This window comes from Mesoplodon bidens, assembly GCF_964165515.1.
Source record: "Mesoplodon bidens genome assembly, chromosome: 16".
NCBI classification, from domain to species: Eukaryota; Metazoa; Chordata; class Mammalia; order Artiodactyla; family Ziphiidae; genus Mesoplodon; species Mesoplodon bidens.
In genome coordinates, this window is record NC_138173.1 from 53,936,310 (window position 1) to 53,957,278 (window position 20,969).

The following is a 20,969-nucleotide window of genomic DNA, read 5'->3' on the forward strand; positions in this document are numbered from 1 at the left end:
ATCTTTTGGAAGTATTTTAAGATGTATTTTTCAGCATCATAAGCTTATTAAATATGACAAGTAACAGAATACACAATAACTGCATAAAGCAATATATTATATTTCTATGGGGACATACGTGATTATAGTATTTAGGCAAACACCAAAATATTTAACTTCAATATTGAAAAGAAAAAGAAAATAGTATACCTTGGGAAGAATGTATTTGGATCTTAGTACAAATAAGCCTTTTGCACAGAATTTAACATTATCTGTTAGATGATTTTGAAGCAAACCAGCAAGAAATTTAGTTTATGCTTATTAGATGACAAGGCACTTCTGAATTTTATATCAGCATTAACAGGGCCAGAAGTAAAGTAAGTGAGGCACTAATCTCAGGTGCAAAAAATTCAGTAATTAAGATAAATTATAATTCAACATTAAAATGTTCATAAAAATTAATACAAAAATTCTATGATGAGCAAGTTATCAAAGTCTTAAATAAAGACAAGATCAATACTCTTTTTTTTTCCCCTTTTATCTCCTTTGACTCCAATATGACTGGGCTCAATATCATTATAAGGATGTTTGTATAACAAAGAGTATTGAAAGACAAAGACAATATCTCCCTCTGGAGCAGAGGGGAAATTTTCTTACATAAATAATAAAAAATAGCGTCTCCCTTTGGGGCAAATGTTGAGCACGTTTGCTAAAAGTCTGCATTTGAAATACCGGGGTTTCCTAAGTTTGTGGTTCCTCAACTCTGACACAAACTCACTGCATATACAGTATCCACTAGTGGTATTTTACTTTGTCTTGTGGTATTCGGAGGGCAACTTCTGCAATAGGAACTGATTTAACTATGGAAGCTCATGCTATTTTCTGTGCTTTAATTAATAAAGTCCTTTGTCTCTGACCCAGGACTCTCATGTCTTTGCTAATATATATGACACTGTGGCAAGTTAACTTCTTAGCTTTCGAGTAAGGCAAAATGTTACAACTTTCACAGTTGCAGCATTTTGTTTTGTTTTCCAATTTCTTCAAAGGCAAATAAAATCTTGGAAATTTCTGCATGCTACAATATTGGTGTTTTCATCTGATACAGTTTACTTAAGCCCCCCAAAATTTAAAATAGCTTTATATATAATTAATATTTAAAGGCCCTTAAACATATTTTCTTCAAAAAAATTTACACTAAATAAATTAGATATTGATGGAGTTGAAGAAAACAGTGGTGCATTTCATATACTTTCTATGTTTGCATTCAGCATTTCAGAAATAGATGCTCAAAATGCAGAGGGAGTTGAATTTTCAGAGGATGCCGTATGTATTATAAGCATAGCTCTCTGTGAATACATAACTTCCCTATGCTGAATTTAAATCTAATTTTGTGACAGCTGTAAAAATGGCTATCTCATAAAGAAAAGCAAAGAAATAAAATGCGTTATTCTCTGAAAAGTTACAATGCTAAATAAAGCATTGTTCTGAATTTTAAACCATAACATTTCCGCCTCTAGCGCAGTTCCTGGGAAAATGTAATCTTTAGAAAACATTTATAAATCACCTTTCATGATGAAGAATTTTGAAATAATTTCCAAACACAAGTAGTAGGAAAAGTAGAGTGGAACTTCTCACAGAAAGTATATGTTCATAAACATCTAGGGCAGGAAAAGAGTACTGCAATCACAACCAAGGGTGCTGAAAATTATGATTGAATAAATCAGGTTTGTACTAAACCTACAAGATGCCAACACTTCCTGACAAAAAAATGAAAAAGTAAGAGAAAAAAAAAAAGCAGATGTCAACATAGAGAAAGGCTGACAATACTGATTCTACGAGCATAGGAGTAGGAACAAGAAAAATATTTGTGAATCACATGTATGGCAAGGAAGGTTCCCCCGTAGATTATTTTCAGCTTTTTAATTTTACTTTTATCAAATGATGAAAGAGAACATAATAAAGTTGAATATCATCACTTGAGTTGACTCTAAGCTCATAGTTTTCAAGTGCAAGTTACCCAATTTCATCCTCGAAGCAAACTGAAACAGGTAGTGATATTTTCTTTTATCCTTTCAAAGGTCAAAGAGCCTATCCCTGAGTACAACTGTAAACCTAAGCTTAAAGTCATCATAACCATCCACTTGGGACACAGCATATAAAATATTATACTATGAAAAGATATATGATCAGAAAACATTTGGGTTATAAATATGTATAAACAGATATAGATGTGTATGCATATGTATAAAATTTTTAATGGGCACACTTGATAAAAAACTAATGATAGGGAAAATATTTCTTAAATTTGAAGTAATAATCCTTCTTTCACCACATTTAGGAGGGAAAAGAATGGTGGAAGAAAATAAAGATGGTGCCAGATGATATCTTAAAATCAGCAAAATCTTCTAAGGAGTTCTCCCAGTACTCAAGTGTCTTTGAGATCCCTTAGCCCGTTAGCCAATATTGATGTTTTTTTACCTAAGAAAAGGGGGTGCCCTTGTTAGGAACTCCAGATATAATATCTGTTCCTAAAAGCCATGTTGGAAGTATTATGAATATTTATAAATATTCTGCTACTTCTATGATTGTGTAGGATGTACTTCTATACCATTTGGAGTCACGTGGCTTGTTTTAGCCAATGAAATAAAAAATAGATATATCCTGTCTCACCTCCTGACCAAAGTTTTAAGAAACACTATCTAGTTGCCCTTTGTCCTTTTTTTCCCCCGCATTAGAAGTTATGGGAAAATGTCCTGAGATGGGGCCTCTATAACCCTGAGCTAGTCAATGACTATGGTAAGCAGAGCCCACCTGCTGCTTGCATTCTATAGGTAGACTGAGAAAATATTTAACTTTCATTTTATGAAGGTACTGAGATTATAGGGTTATTTCTTGTTGCCGCATGACCTAGCCTAATCTAACCGATACAAGCCACACATTAGTCAATTTTGATGTATTAAATAAAATGAAAAGACTTTTTTATTACTTTTTTTTCTTCCTGAACTGCAGTCACTTTATCTCAAACATCTCCACAGATGTTCATTATAATATCTCTCTTGGGCTGAATTACTCATGAGGGCAGAGGAATTAACCTAAATTTAATTAAGAAAAATCGATGAGGGCTTCCCTGGTGGCACAGTGGTTGAGAGTCCGCCTGACGATGCAGGGAACACGGGTTTGTGCCCCGGTCCGGGAAGATCCCACATGCTGCGGAGTGGCTGGACCCGTGAGCCATGGCCGCTGAGCCTTGCGTACGGAGCCTGTGCTCCGCAACGGGAGAGGCCACAACAGTGAGAGGCCCACGTACCACAAAAAAAAAAGAAAAAAGAAAAATCGATGAAACTGACTGAGGTTCTCATTAAATGATTAAATTACTCCTCACTAATAATTTGTTCCTACAAAATAATAGAAAATACACTTAAAGGTCACTTGATTAACACTGTGGGATATAAATTGCATTATTGTTCAAATGACAGAAAATAATGAAAGTGGCCTCTGCTCACTACTCCTGCTAACTGAAGTCAGAGTATTATAGAATGAAAGCTTCACCTCCTATAAACTAATCAAAACACTGGTGCTCAGGAAAAACAACACTAAAAAAGCCATATATCAAAGAGTAGAGAAATGATGGTCATTGACCCTTTGGTAAATATATTAACTTTGCTCTTGGTTTCGACTTGCTCTTCCATTATTTTCTCTTAACACAGTTATCCTTATTCTCATTTATTGTATTTACTGTGTAAAGCATGTTTTTATGCTACATCATCTGCCTTTTTTACAGTAGCTATAAGTCAAATACAAATATATAATAAGTGACCTTAAAACTGTAACTTAGTTTGAATGCTACGGTAACCTCAAACATAAGGAGCAATAAATGAAGGGAAAACTGTCTGACTCAAAAATACAAGGAATTAGTGACATAAATATGGAACCATTAAAAACTATAGATAAAATACTTATTTTTTAAGACTCCTTCAATATTTAAGATATTTAGCACCAGTTTTACATACATAACAATTATATAGTAAAAAAGCAAATTATTTGTTGAGTCAGATCTGCACTTGGGACAATCCTAAGAAAAGTGACTATAGAAAGATGTTAGACTTCAAGCACACTGAGCAATAGACCAAAAAAGTAGAATTTCTGAAGGCATTCAAATTTCAACATTTAAATTTTGTCTTCTATTATTAACTGCATGAAAGATCTTTCATCACTGAATGGCTCAAACACACACACACACTTAACATAACTTACTAAGGTGACCAATAATACTGCATAGGAGAGAAAGAGCCCAAGCCAAAAATGTATTAAGTGTCCTTCTAGAATGATTCCTTTAAAAATTTTGTTTACTGTGCTTTCTTAGCACACAAAAAAAGGACTTTTCACATGAAGCTAGTCCACATAGCTAGCCATGTGTCACATGACATTACTCAATGTCTTTGGTAAGCTACGATTCCCCTTCTTCTATTCATTTTCCTAAATTATTTTGCCTTATCTTTGGAGTGATGGCTTTACAAAGAGCAATAGAATACCAGATGGTCATTGGTGTGGTTCACTGAATTTATATCCTAGTAGGAAGTTAGGTGATTGATCTTCAAGGTTCTTATCATGCATTGAACAATCTACTTCACCACAGGAAATTCTGAAGCTGTCAATATATTTTTGGCTAAGCATGTTCCATCATCTTTTCTGTAAGTCATGGTCCCAAATAATCATGTGAATGCTTTGTGAGCATTGAGACAGTATAATTTTTCTTTCTTTCTACAAGATTTGAAATGTAGGTGTTAGAAATGACTATTGCTTAATATTTATAAAATTCTGTTTTTATTTTGGGTATAAAATTATCAAACTATTTTGTTATTCTTCAAAAATATAAACTTTCCTCAAGCAATATGAATCTTTCATTTAGAACAAATACTTTAAATTCTTACACATCAAAACAAATAAACAAAAAACTCCAAATAAACAAAAGTCTCCACAGAAATATATGGCTTAAAGTTACACAGACTAGGCATAAACAATTGAAGACTCAGTTGCCTCAAAAAGAAACTGAGTTTTGTGTTTGATTTTCAAAATACACATTTGTCAGCATCTTTCTAGGAACTGTAGAAAAAGAGAAACAAGTGGAAATCATTCCATTAAGGAAAAAAACCACAAACATCTATAAATTAACATTAACATCTATAAATTATAATAACATATAATACCAAAAAAGTACAGACTTAATGACCATTTCTTTATTGTCAAATAAAATTGATTAATTTAAAATGAGAATGACATATGAAGGAACAAAAAACTTGGACAATAGAGTAAGGCAACAAAAACATTTGAGTTATTATATACAGGATGGAAAAGGAAAAAATAGTAAACAGATCCTGAATGGAGGAAGCTGTAACTCACAAATACCTAGTGGGGAAAATAATGTGTGAGTTGAATGTTAAAGAGAATGCTGACTGCTAAATGCAGCAGCAGACAATTATATGGTAAAAATATAGAAATCCCTGATTTTCTTTTCTAAATATCAGAAATACACAAAAGGCCAGCACCTATTTCTTATACAAGAATGCCACTCTATCTTTTTGCATGGAATTAAAGTACACACATTTGGACAATAACCCAGGTCACCAAATAGATCATCTTCCAAAGAAAAGTTCCCATATTCAATAGACTATGAGTTTCATGAGGCCTGGGGCTGTTTCAATTATCATGGCTCTTAGCTGTATGGCATGTGCATAGTGACTTCTTAGTAGATACCAGTTTAACTGCTGAATATATTTCAAATGTGAGAACTTCCAGAAATTAATGACTCAGAAATGCTGTTACCCATGGGAAACATATTTTCACCACTGATGTTTATTACTTGATGATCCCAACCTAATGTGTTAGGCTAATGTGGGGTTTAAAGTTCCCCTTAACTACTACAACTCTGAGAAAAATTAATTCTTCTGCCTGTATGGTCATAGAATGGATATATCCAGATCGGTTTTCAAATAACTGTTTTGATGATGACTATCATCAAGTAAGAAGTAAGGCAGTAATCACTACTTGTTGAATATTATAGAGTCTGTATTTTATATATATTAACTAATATAATCCTCATTATAGTAACTATCAAGTAGTAAGGACTCTCCTATCATACAGATGAGAAAACTGAGACCTGAAACACTAAATATCCACATAAAGATTCTATATCTTCTCAGTGGCAGACATGTAAAGGAAATCAAAGCTTTTATTAGACAAAAGTCCACTTTTTGCAGACTTTTTTACTCTCTTGTTTTAATATCTTGGAGCTATAGGCATATGTTTAACTGGCAATGGATATTTTAAAATATTCTAAACACATATGTAACACAAGTGATAGCTATTACTTCTATATTATATTTTTATGTATTTGAAACAATTTGTAATTTTTGAGTACCTTCTATGTGCTAGGCATTATAGAAACATTTAAAAAATGTGATCTCATTTAATCCAGTCTCTCTAACATTTACAATCTCCTGAGATAAGTAAAAATATTCAATTTTTGACAAAGGAAACAACATTCCAGTAATATGTGGCAGGAAGGCAAATCAGCTCATGGCTCTTTATACCCTTAAAGACAAGTCTTGCATCCTTTGCTCCATCATACTGGACACTACTAAGACAATTTAGTCAAGACATTTTCATCCTTTTAATCACACAAATGAACTTTTCAGAACAAGGTTAGGGTACATGAGAAGGTGGTTGCGTGCTGGCCTGATTGTTGATAGAACAGCCTACATTTTCCTGGGAGAGATGAAGAAACAGCAAGTGACCTGGGACACTTGTCAATTTTTCCTTGTAGCCTGACATCACTAGGATTTTGGTAGTCTTTGAGGTGATAAAATAACCCCATTATCAAATGATTTACACTTCTCTTGCTTGTTTATTAAAAGGCATGCAGAAAATGTTTTCCTCATTACTATTAAATACAGCCGTTCACATAAAGAGACCAGATCCCTGTATGTGAAATGATAAGGCTAATGAAAGATTTGGGGCCCAGATAACGTTGTCAAGATAGTAATGGAAAGTGTGGTAGAAAAATTCAAAGTTACACTTAATTTATGTGTAACTTTCACATGCACTTTTATTAGTTTGCCCCAGGTTGTGTATACCAAAATGCCATTCTGAATATAGAATATCATTATGAATTTTAGAATGGTTAATCTAGGACTAGCAAATCCATTTCACCTTGTCTGCCACCTGCTCTTAACTTCTAAGAAGTGTTGGGAGCACAGAGTTCAGAAGGACTCTGAGGCCACATTAAAGCTCAGTGAGATAAATGGCATGGAATGTCTATCAAAGGGAGAAGTGCAGAACAGGTATGTATGCCAGGTATTTTCAATCCAGACTTAGTGCACAGGAATTTGGTTTCACTTTTTACGGAATATTGTTTAGCCCAGCATCAAGCAGTTAAATGCCTTTACAAATACTAGCAGATGGTGTTGATAAAATTCATCATGCTTGTGAACACAAAAACCCTTGCACCATACTCTCTAGGTTCATGAGGCTCATTCATTTTTCTTAAACTATCATGGTTAGGGATCACCAAAATAACTCTCTAAAAGCAAAGGTTTCATCAAGGAGAGAATATGTAAACTCCAGGGAAAGCAATAAGCAGATCATTACAATGTTATCAGCCTCCTGCAAAGTTATAAATTAAAGAATCAGTATGCTATCAAGTGGCAAAGAGTAGAGGAGGGAAGCCATGGACTGAAGAGTCTTTTTTTTTTTTTTTCAAAAATGGCAAACACACAAAATCCAAATTCACTATCCCTCTACCTTTTTAAGTTTTAATTAAAAAAAATAGCTAGCGGGTGGTAAATTGTTCCTTAGAAAACTAGATCATATGCTGTATGAAGTATGACTTCATAGACTCCACCTTTAGCCAGTGAATATTAGTAATAATACATGAGAACTACACTTGAGGCTAGAAAGGAAAATTATTGCCTCATTGAAAAAGTTCTTGCTCTATACAGTTTGTATTTTTAGCAAGTCCTCTGTGAAATTTTCTCTTAAAGCACTGTTCCAACCTCAACTCCCTTCCACTCAACTGGGAGAAATTAAGGTCTTCCTTATCAAGGTGCCTAACATTCTATAGATTCTGATATTAAAGCAATTATCACACATTACTGTAACTACTTGATTACATTATGATCAGTCCCACTAGAACTGGGCTCTTAAAGGCAAGAAGTGTTTCTTAATCATATTTTGATCCTCATCACATGAAATAATGCTTTGCACAGAGCAGGCCCTTTAATAAATATATTTGAATGAGTAAATGTACTCATCAGTATTATTGATAAAGAGAAAAAAAGGTAAGCTTGGCACAATGAAGTTGAGGAGACAGAATTTCAAAACAAACAATGGGGGTCGTTTTTTGATAGATAAAAGCCATAGAGGTTAGAATGGGAGTCAAAGAAAATATGCCTGAAGGGACTTGAAGATGAGGAGTAGGGAAGTAGAGTATATGCCCTGGCAAAAACAAACAAAATGGCAACAAAATCAACAACAAAAACAGAACTGCTGGTTGTAAGGTTAGACTTGGATATAAGTATAAGTGATATTATTCATCAAGATTTTATTGACTGTAATTCCTTTTTTTAAAGAGAAGATGGCAACAAGTGCTAAGGAAAACTGGATAGAGCTACATAAATAACTTTGTATGTAACTGACACTTTACATATGCTATCATATTAAACTCCAACAGTACTGTGATTTTGGTATTTCTGTCTATTAATTCTATTATAGCTAAAGAAATAGTTTCTAAAATAATGTAATTTTTGCTCAAAGGCCCTAGTAGGTAAGTGGAAGAATGAGTATTTAGATTCAGATCTTCCTGACCCCATAGGTTCTTAGCTGAAGGGAAAAAAGGAGCCCCACCAAGGAAATTAACTAAGATAGTGTTGGGAATACTCCACTGAAACCTCTTAAAACACTTCTTGGTTTTAAGTACCTTAATAAGTCCTTTTGATTTAGGGAGTTTTATGCATTTAAAAAATTGACTAAGCATTTTTGGACTGATTCACATATAAAACTCCATTTACTCCCTTGTTATTAAACATTTTTGAAGACAGACGCAAATAATTTTGGTGAAGTATCAAAGGGATAACAAGCTAAGGCTTTGGAACCTGACAGAATGGGTTCAAATCTGGCATCCCCCCCACCACACCCCAAATCGAGAAAAAATTTCTTCATCAGACTCTAATGTTTCTGTACATCTTGCAAGCAGAGATTCCAACTGTCTTTCTTCTCTTTGTACCAAACTATCTTTTCAAAGGTATTTGTCCTGAAGCTCATGATTCCTCTCCTATAACAACACATACTACATATGCAGATATCTCATACTCTTCATACATTCTATGGGAACTGGGGCTTGGAGAACTGGCACAAATGCTGATGCTCTGTCTCCTGACACTTCTGTGAATAATAAACTCTCCTTTGTTTCTGACCCAAGAGTCTTGTGTCTTCTATCACCATCTAAGAAACTGTGGAAGAGAAATCATTAATTCCAAGTCAAGTAAAATCTCAAACTCTTCATGGTTCTTGACATTTAATGAGTAACCTTGAACATTTTTTTTTAATTTTTGAGCTTCAGTTTCATACTGTGAAATTTAAAAGTGAGCATGCTTATAAATTTCCTAATATACTATAAATACTTAAGCAAACGGTAGTTAATTAGGAGTCACAGAAGTAGACAGGGGTGCCATCAGCATCATGGTGGAACGAGAGATGCTCTCTTTGTCTCTCCTCTTCAAACTACAACCAGTAAGAATCCATAACTCAAAAAATATGGCTTGGCCCAGCACACCAGGGTGCTGGAGAGTTCCACACATCTGTACATGTAAAGGTGGGTGAGCTGGAATACATAGAGAAGGCAGAATCAGAAGAAAAGCAGAGACAGTGCCTGAGATCCTGAACCCCCAACCACAGCAGCTGAGCGCACAGTCCCAGAGAACCTGGTAGCAGCAGGGAAGGAGGCATACATAACTCCAGCCTCCCAGACACAGTGGTTCCCATGTTCACAGGGAACCAGGCAGCAGTGGCAGCTGAGCCTGCAACTGGTCTCTCCATCCATGAAGGTGCCTACCACTGCAGCCCTGCCCATCCACAGCAGTAGCACATGCAAACCTAATAACCCCAGATGCAGTAGAGGCAACTGAGACTCCAGCTCACTGCCTACTCTCCCACTCCCTCCACTGTAGCAGAGCCTGAGACTCAGGAGATCCTGGGCACAGAGTAGGTTCTTGCCATCCCAGTGCCCCAGGTAATGATGCCAGCTACAACAGCATCATTAGCAGCAGCGAGGCACAAGCAGCTACAATGTTGGCGCAAGGCAATACCTCTAGCAAAGGTGGTAGAGGGTGGAAAGTGCTGATTCTCAAATATAACTACAGGCAGCTCAGGTAAGAGAAACCAAAAACAGTGCTATAGCACAAGCTATTGAAAAACAAAAGAAAGGCCTCTGACTACTAATCTGTTAAATCATTAGAATCAAGGAAAAAAAGAACGTTCATCTAAAGAAGAAAAGTGTCCACTACTTCAAATGTGCTGGCATAAGAACAGCTCAAGCCCCATGAAAAACCATGGTAACACAGCATCACAAAAAAGAAAATTCTCCAGAAACCAAACTTAAAGTCACACTTATGGAGAATTATCCAGAATCCAACAGCACATTAAAAGGATCATACAACATGATCAAGTGGGATTTATTCCAGGGATGCAAGGATTTTTCAATATCCACAAATCAATCAGTTTGACATACCACATAAACAAACTGAATAAAAACCATATGATCATCTTAATAGATGCAGAAAAAGCTTTTGATAAAATTCAACATGCATTTTTGATAAGAACTATCCAGAAAGTGAACATACAGGGAAAAACCCTCAACATAATAAAGGCCATATATGACAAACACACAGCTAACATGATACTCAATGGTGAAAAGCTGAACACATTCCTGCTAAGATCAGGAACAAGACAAGGATGCCCACTCAGGAACAAGACAAGGATGCCCACTCTTGCCACTTCTATTCCACATAGTTTTGGAAGTCCTAGCCACAGCAATCAGAGAAGAAAGAAAATGAATCCAAATTGGGAAGGAAGCTGTAAAACTGTCACTGTTTGCAAATAACATAATACTATACGTAGAAAATCCTAAAGACGCTACCAGAAAACTACTAGAGCTCATCAATGAATTCAGTAAAGTTGCAGGATACAAAATTAATATACAGAAATCTGTTGCATTTCTATATGCTACCAACAAAATAGCAGAAAGAGAAATTAAGAAAAGAATCCCATTTACCATCACATCAAGAAGAATAAAATATCTACAAATAAACCTACATAAGGAGGCAAAAGACCTGTACTCCAAAAACTATAAGATGCTGATGAAAGAAACTGAAGACCACACAAGCAGATGGAAAGACATACCATGTTCTTGGATTGGAAGAATCAATATAGTTAAAATGATCATATTACTCAAGGCAATCTACAGATTCAATGCAATACCTATCAAATTACCAATGGCATGTTTCACAGAACTGGAACAAAATTTTTTAAAATCTGTATGGAAACACGAAAGACCCCAAATAGCCAAAACAATCGTGAGAAAGAAGAATGGAGCTGTAGGAATCATGCTCCCTGACTTCAGACTATACTGCAAAGCCACAGTTATCAAAATAGTATGGCACATGCATAAAAACAGACATAAAAATGACAGAAAGTTCAGAAATATGCCCACACGTTTATGGTCAATATACAACAAAGGAGGCAAGAATATACAATGGAGAAAAGACACTCTCTTCAATAAGTGGTGCTGGGAAAACTGGACAGCTACATGTAAATGAATGAAATTAGAACATTCTCTAACACCACATACAGATTTAAACTCAAAATTGAATAAAGACCTAAATGTAAGACTGGATACTATAAAACTCCTAGAGAAAAACATAGGCAAAACACTCTTTGGCATAAAACACAGCAATATTTTATTGGATCTGTCCCCAAGGATAATGGAAACAAAAGCAAAAATAAACAAATAGTATCTAGTTAAACTTAAAAGCCTTTACACAGCAAAGGAAACTATAAACAAAACAAAAAGACAACCTATGGACTGGGAGAGAATATTTGCAAACAATGCAAACAACAAGGGGTTAATTTCTAAAATATACAAACAGCTTATACAATTCAATATCAAAAAAACAAACAACCCAGTCAAAAAATGCACAGAAGACCTAAATAGACATTTCTCCAAAGAAGACACACAGATGGCCAACAGGCACATGAAAAGGTGCTCTACCTCACTAATTATTAGAGTAATGCAAATCAAAACTACAATGAGGTACCACCTCACACCAGTCAAAATGGCCATCATCAAAAAGTCAACAAATAACAAATGCTGGAGAGGATGTGGAGAAAAGGGTATCCTCCTACACTGTTGGTGGGAATGTAAACTGGTGCAGCCACTGTGGAGAACAGTATGGAGGTTCCATAAGAAACTGAAATAGAGCTACCATATGATCCATCAATCCCACTCCTGGGCATATATCCAGAAAAGATTAAAACTCTAATTTGAAAAGATATATGCACCCCAATGTTCATAGCAGCACTATTTACAAGAGCCAAGACATGGAAGCAACCTTAATGTCCATCAACAGATGAATGGATAAAGCAGACACAGCACACATATATACATATCTATACACACACACATATATATATACACACACACACACATTTATAAAATATTCCACTACACATATAATGGACTGTTACTCAGCCATAAAAAGGAATGATGTAATACCATTTCCAGAAACATGGATAGACCTAGAAATTATCACACTAAGTGAAGTCAGACAGAGAAAGACAAATATCACATGATATAACATATGTGGAATTTAAAAAAAATGATACAATTGAACTTATTTACAAAACAGAACTAGACTCAGAGACAGAATACAAACTTATGATTACCAAAGGGGAAGGGGGGAGGGATAAATTGGGAAATTGTGAATAACAGATATATAAAATAGATAAACACCAAGGACCTACTGTATAACACAGGGAACTACATTCACTATCTTGCAATAACATATAATGGAAAAGAATATGAAAAAGAATAGACAGATATAACTGAATCTCTTTGCTGTACACCTGAAACACTGTAAATCAACTATACTTCAATAAAAGAAGACTATTTTATTTATGAGATGTTTTATGTAAACCTCATGGTAACCATAATACACAAATCTAGAGCAGAGACACTATAAGGAAAGAAAAAAGAAACTGAGAAATATGTCATAGAAAATCACCAAAATAAAATGGCAGACAGAAACAATAGACAAAAAGAAATAACAGAGGTTTAGAGCAACCAGAAAACAAAATGGAAGTACGAATGTAAATGGACTGAATTCACCAATTGAAACACAGAGTGGATAGACAGAATACAACACAACAGCCAACTATATGCTCTCCAGGAGACTCAGCTCAGCTCTAAAGACAAGCACAGACTCAAAGGGAAGGGATGGAAGATGACACTCTAAGCAAATGGCAGCCAAACGAAAGTGGATGTAGCCATATTCATATGAGACAAAAGAGAATTCAAACCAAAAAATGATAAGAAGACAGATATGGAAATACTATAATGATAAAAGGTACAATTCATCAAGAAGACACAACAGTTATTAATACATATGCCCCTAACATAGGAGCACCAACATATATAAAACAATTATTAACAGAACTAAGTGAGAAACTCAGAGCAACACAATAATAGTAGGGGATTTTAACATCCCACTTACATCAGTGAATGATGATCCAGAGAGAAAGTCAACAAGGAAACAGTGGCCTTAAATGAGACACTAGATAAAATGGAGTTAATAAATTTACAGAACATTACATCCAAATGCGCAACACACAGCCTTCTCAAGTGCACATGGAACATCTCAAAGATAGAGCATTTCTTGGGACACACACAAAAAAGTCTCAGTAATTTAAGAAGACTGAAATCATATCAAACATCTTTTCTGATCACAACAGTATGAAACTAGATATCAATTACAAGAAGAAAGCTAAAAAAATCACACATATGTGAAACGTAAACAACATGCTACTGAACAACTATTGGATCAATGATGAAATCAAAGGAAGATAAAAATACACCTGAAGACAAATGAAAATGAAAATACAACATACCAAAACTTATCAGATGTAGCAAACGTGGTACCAACAGGGCAGTTTACAGCCAAACAGCCCTACCTCAAGAAATAAGAAAAATATCAAATATACAATCTAACCTAAAAGAACTAGGGGAAAAAAAAAAAAAGAACAAATCCCAAACTGAGTAGAAGGGAAATCATATAGATCAGAGTAGAAATAAATGAAAAGAGACTAAACAGAAAATAGAAAAGATCAATGAAATTAAGAGCTGGTTCTTTGAAAAGATAAACCTTTAGCTACAATCACTAAGGAAAAAAAAAGAAGAAAGAAGGTGCAGATAAATAAAATCTAAAAAGAAAGTGAAGAAGTAACAAAAGATATCACAGAAGTACAAAGGATTATAAAAGAATACTATGAACAGCTATACACCAACAAATTGGACAATCAAGAAGAAATGGATACATTCTTAGAATCATAAAATGTTCCAAGACTACATCATAAAGAAATAAAACATTTGAATAGACAGAAAACTGATAAGGTAATTAAAACAGTGATCAAAAACCTCACAAAAAACAAAATTCCAGATCCAAAATGGCTTTTCAGGTGAATTCTACAAAATATTCAAAGAATATTTAACACCCATTCTTCTCAATTTTTTCCAAAAAACTGAAAAGGAGGAATGCTTTCTAACTTATTTTATGAGGCCAACATTACCCTGATACTAAAGCCAGACAAGTACACACAAGAAAAGAAATTTACAGGCCAACATCTGATGAACATATATGCAAAAATTATGTTACTATTAATGTTACTATTTATGTTATAATGAATTTTAAGAGAGCATACATCATGATCAAGTGGGATTTATTCCTAGAATTAAAGGATGGTTCCACATCTGCAAATCAAGCAATGTGAGATATATATATACACACACACTCACACACACACACACATCTGTGTGTATATATACGAACACACACACATATATCACGTTAACAAAATGTAAAATAAATATACGTTCCACTCAATAGATACAGAAAAAGCATCTGACAAGATTCAACACAAATTTATGACAAAAAACTCTCAATAAAATAGGTATAGAAAAGAGTATTTCAATGTTATAAAGGCCTAGAAGACACAAAGAAATGGAAAGATATTCCACGCTCAGCTCATGGATTAACACTGTTAATTCATTAGAAGAATTAACATTGGAATAATTAACATTGTTAAAGCATCCATACTACCTAGAGCAATCTACAGATTCAATGAAATCCCTATCAAAATTCCAGCAACATTTTTCACAGAAACTGAACAAAAAGCCCTAAAAATTATATGGAACCACAAAAGACACCGAGTGGCTGAAGCAATTCCAAGGAAAAAGGACAAAACTGGACATATCACACTGATTTCAAATTACATTACAAAGCTATAATAATCAAAACAGCATGATATTGGCAGAAAAACATAGAGCTCAAATGGAGTAGAATTGAGAGCCCAGAAATAAAACTACATATATATGGAAAATTAATTTATGACAAAGCAGCAAAGAACACACAGTTGACAAAGGATAGTCTCTGCGGTGAAAGGCATTGTGAAAACTGGACAGCCACATGCAAAAGAATGAAATTAGACCACTATTGTATGCCATATACAAAAATCAGCTCAAAATGGATTAAAGACTTGCATATAAGACCCAAAACCATAAAACGCCTAGAAGAAAGCATAGACAGTACACTGTTTGTCATCGATCTTAGCAATATCTTTCTGGATATGTCTCCTAAGGAAAAGGAAACAAAAGCAAAAATAAACAAATGGGGCGACATCGAACTAAAAAGCTTCTGAACAGCAAAGCAAAGGACCAACAAAATGAAAACACAACCTACTGAATGGGAGAAGATATTTGCAAATACTATAATAAATAAGGGGTTAATAACCAGTATAGAAAATGAACTCATAGAACTCAACAACAACAAAACCTGATCAAAAAATGGGCAGATGACTTGAGATAATGATTTCTCCAGAGAATTTCTGTGGGCAAGATTCATGCACGAATTCAGCTAATGTTGAACATGTTCTGTCTTCCAGGCTATGTGCTTTGTACCTTTGTCTACATTAGTATATTACTATGTTTTCCTCATAATACAAGTGATCCTTATTAGTATCGATAATAAATTATACAGCATTCTTAATTTCACGAATTCCCATGCTAAGCTCTCTACCAGAAATCTTTAAAAGATTCATAGATTCAGTCAATATTTCAAAATGAAAACAAAATCATGACTTTGACAGCCTAACTAAATTTCTAAGCATCATAAACTCCGTGTTTTTCCAGTACAAACATCAAGACACATACATACACAATGAATGTATAAATATGTATAGAAATATAAAAATATAATCCATTGTCTCGTTTCACAAGTAATGTTGTCCTAAGTATTTTTGTTAATCTTTCATGTACTGCATGTGCTTTTTTCTAAGCTTCAGATTTTATAAAAGAAACAAGCACCAAATATGTTTTGCAAATATACTGTCTGATTATCACCCTTATTTTTAAAATATTTTCATTATGTCAAACGAATATTCAGTCAACATAAAAATTAACATTATTTTTTTCTTTACCTCTACAGATGGGAACAGGAAAATCCCATGAAGCTGTATTAACTGAACTGGCTATACAGGTGAGTTGAGGGTGGCCGTCAAGGATATATCCAGTTACACAGCTGTAGCGGATCTTGTCCCCAACATCGAACCGTGTACCATATAGCACACCTTTGGGTGGAACTCCTGGATTTCCACAAGAGCTACTCTGCAATTCTATAGAAGGGAGGCAAAAGGAGAGTTTACAGTTATTTTAATATATATTTTTAACATTTTACATTTATAAAATTATATGTAGATACAGGTGTCTTTTTTTTTTCTTTTAAAAAGATTTACAGAAAAATGGAAATGTCTGCTATTTCAATTACATAAACAAAGAAGTATGGGAAAGGAATGAAATTTTACCGAATAGGTATTAGGTGTCATTCTTCGTGCCAGCAAAATTTAGGTATTTTATATTGTTTAAGTTTGTGGCAATTTTTTAAATTAGTATTTATTACTCATATTTTACAGATAAAAAGATCAATACCATTTATGTGGCTTCTTCTAAGTTAAATTCTACTAACATAATAATATGCAAATCAAGTTTCATCAGTATGCTCTCCATTACTCTGATGCTTCTACTTAATGAGCATTTATCTGAAAAAAAATATACATTCTGGATGGAAACTTTTTTTCACTTAAATAAGAAAAATATAGTGCAGCAAAAAATGGACATATTTTTGAAGTTGGAGAGATTAGAATTCCAGCTCTAATATGTGTTTAACCTGGAGAATACAATGAGAATTATCATAGTAAGTGCATACACTTGTGAAATTTTAACTAGATCAATAGGCAAAATATCTGGAAATTGTCTGATATTCACCTATTGCCCTGTTATTTTATTAATTGATGCTTAAAAGTATACAAGTATACAAATATAAGAGATTTTTAAAATAATATTCATCTCAGAGAAAAATACATTTTCACTTTAAGTGAAAAAAATAGAAAAATATAAAGAAATAGCATAAGTTGGGGAGAATTATATTTTCTTATAGTATATTCTAAATTTTCTATTATATTACCTTTACATTGTACTACTTTTATACTACAAATAATAATCAATAGAAATACAAACAGTAAGGAATGAATGGATTAAAAGGTATTCCAGTTTGAGTAAAGTCTATGGCTTACTTAATAGTATTATACAAATGTTAATTTCCTAGTTTTGATAACTGTGCTATGGTTACATAAGCAGTTAATATTAAGGAAAGCTGGATAAGAGTATGTATATGGGAACTCTGTACTATTTTCACAATTTACCTGAAAGTCTGAAATTACTGCAAAATAAAAAGGTAAAAAAGACGTCGCAATGCAAAAAAAAAAGTATGTTTCCAAATAGCCTTGATATTCATCCTATTTGTTCAGTTAGTATTCCATGCAATATCAATTTACATTAAATCAAATAATTATAAACCACTAATATTGAAAATACCAATAACAATAGTAAGTAAAAATACAATATCAAAATAAAACACTTCATAAAATGTAGATATAACTGTACAAAAGCAATCGTAATTTATTGATAATTTGTACAGTAAACAAAGCTGAAATTTTATATTATTACCCATAATATGCTTATAGTACTTTTGAGAGTGTTTCTTAAGTGAATTTTTTTTTCTGTTTAATTTTTCAAGAGTACTGAAAAGAAAAAAATCAGTGATGAATTTCCAATGAGGTCAATCAGTGAGAAGTGTATTGAGGATTCATAGAACTTGCCCTATATACATTAGAAATGAAGTATATACTTTTAGTTTAAAGCAATTATTTTAGGTTCTCAATCCTAGAAAATAACTTGACTAATATTAATTAAATATCAATGGTTTCTATAAATAACAGGCAATTTCCTTAAGCTTCCTCACCATTTAATTGCACATTGTAAAATATTTTAAAATATCTGTAACCAAGATTAATGATTTCTAATATCTCACTTTACTATTTCTCAAAGGCATATTTTATAGGTTCATTTTCAGTAAAATTTAAAACATATTTATTGTCTATAAATTTTCAGCCATTCTTTATAAAATACTTTTGAAATGAACAGCTTATTTTGAGATAGTTAATTTTTTAGAAAATTCAATTGATTAATAGATGAGATGTTTGCTGTAAGAGATGGTGAGGTTAATAAGTTTTGATGAAATGAGTAAGAATTAAATCCCTTGAATATAGTAATGAAAAAGGAAATATTTTTAATGAAACTACCACTTGTGTCCTTAGATTCAATCCACTCCTTTCCCTCTCACCCCTAAGAAATAATTAAGGTCAGGACTTCAATTATCATGAAATTATATATCTAGGGGAAAATGCAGTTTCCAAATTATTTTACAAGAAGTGGTTAGGTGTAGGAATGAAAGGAAGAAAGAAGAAAGCTCTAAATAGTTGCTATATTCAAATTTAACTTTTATTTAAATGAACAAACATGCATTACCCAGAAAAAAGTACCTAAAGCGAAAGGAAAACATGAAGTGAATCAGTGAATTAATAGTAACACTGGTTGGAATTTTAACAGATTACCTAATCTAGCCCTTGCCTTGTGGCTGAATTATTTCTAAACCAGAAGACAGATAAGAATTTACCCTGTTTCGAAATGAAACTCAAAGAAGATAATTCCAAAATATATCTGGTTCTCACCTTCAGAAATTCCTGCATTCATTTGTCCTTGTTCTTTAACCTTCAAAAACAACAACCTACCCATCATCCTCTGAACGATGAGTAACCCAGGAAGACAATTATTAGGATGCTTCACATTCAGGTTTAATAGATCCCAATTCTATAGTCACTGATCATGGATTCTATTTTTTGTGCCCTCCCAACCCTTTAATTTGGGACTTCTCTCTAAACTGTTTATGCCCATTTTAAAACGCAGAGCCAAGAAAGATGTGTTATTAACTGGAAGAATTATATAACCCACCATTAAAAAACCTGCTATATTCTGATTGAACATTCACTTTTTAGTCTTGATTTTTTTAAATAAAGAGTGCTGCACATTTGAACTTTTAAATAAAATTAGCTTTTTCATTACTATAAGAATTTTAGAACTAGCTTTAGATTAATTTTTAAACACTGTTTCTACCAGCTATCAAGAGTTTGAATTTCGGAAAAAAATGAAGATATATGTGGTAGGTCACGTTCAGTAATACAGATTACAAACTAATCATTAATATACATGGTATTTACAAAGTAATGATATTATTTATTATGAAATCATTCTTAAAGAAAATAGAGATTTAAGCATAAAATGAAGAATTTTCATGTAATTCATTAAATGTACATGCAAGATAACCGTATTGTGCTTGTCACTTCAATGTGTTTCTGAAGCAGATGATTACATCTAAAAGCAGAATTGCTGAACAGACTACAGCTATCTTTCTTCACCAACAGATGACACTAATATATCAATCAAAAGGTTTAGGTGATTAAAATAAAGCTACAGAACCTGATAAATCTCATTTGATATTCCATAATGCAAAGTTTAAAATGGGACTGGAGTGTATTGGTGGGGTACTATCAAGTTATATTCACCACACTGTTGGTTGAGCATTAATCAAATTTTTTAATGCAAAGATTAATAAATAAAAGAAACTCCCTACGTACTAAAGGTTTATTTGAATTTACTCTTGGAATTATGCCACGAGATCATGTTTGTAAGACAAAACTGAAATACTTAGGGTGGACAGTTTAGTGAATTGAAAAGAAAACTGGAAAACATGTCTGAAGACTTTACACTCAAAATATGTCTCTAAAAATGTCAGAGACCCTTTATTTAATTTTACTGCTCTATCCACAATAAATTATTGTGCATTTGTTGGAAAGATGTTTATTTTATTTATCTTCTCTCTTCTCACAGATATTGAAATTATCAGCAAGTAACATGAAGGAATTTGGTAACAAACTATTCTAAAGTGTAAAGGATTGCTGATACAGCGGAACAATTACTTGGGAGGGATCCAAGATAAACAAAAATCTAATTGAGTTACAGGGGTTAGAGTTTAGTGACATTCATCTATATTAGTTAAAAGGAAACATAACAATAAATAACTTGGTAAATGACACGATTTATTCATCAGAGGATCTTGAGGATTACCATTAACATTGCTCTGTGATGTGTAACAGGTAAAGCAACACCACCTTCCTTGTTTTCTAAAAATTTACAATTTGAGAATGCTAATAGC

At 33.3% G+C, this 20,969-nt stretch overlaps 1 protein-coding gene across 3 annotated transcripts in view; it reads right to left on the reverse strand.

The window, feature by feature from the left end:
* CSMD3 (CUB and Sushi multiple domains 3) overlaps positions 1 to 20,969 on the reverse strand; it is a gene marked incomplete at both ends in the record, with an annotated part of 1,095,706 nt that overhangs the window by 828,402 nt on the left and 246,335 nt on the right. For all 3 annotated transcript variants that reach the window (XM_081258479.1, XM_081258478.1, XM_081258477.1), the window contains one exon: positions 16,780 to 16,974. In XM_081258479.1, coding sequence (XP_081114605.1) covers positions 16,780 to 16,974 — 195 coding nt within the window. The remainder of the gene's footprint in view (positions 1 to 16,779; positions 16,975 to 20,969) is intronic.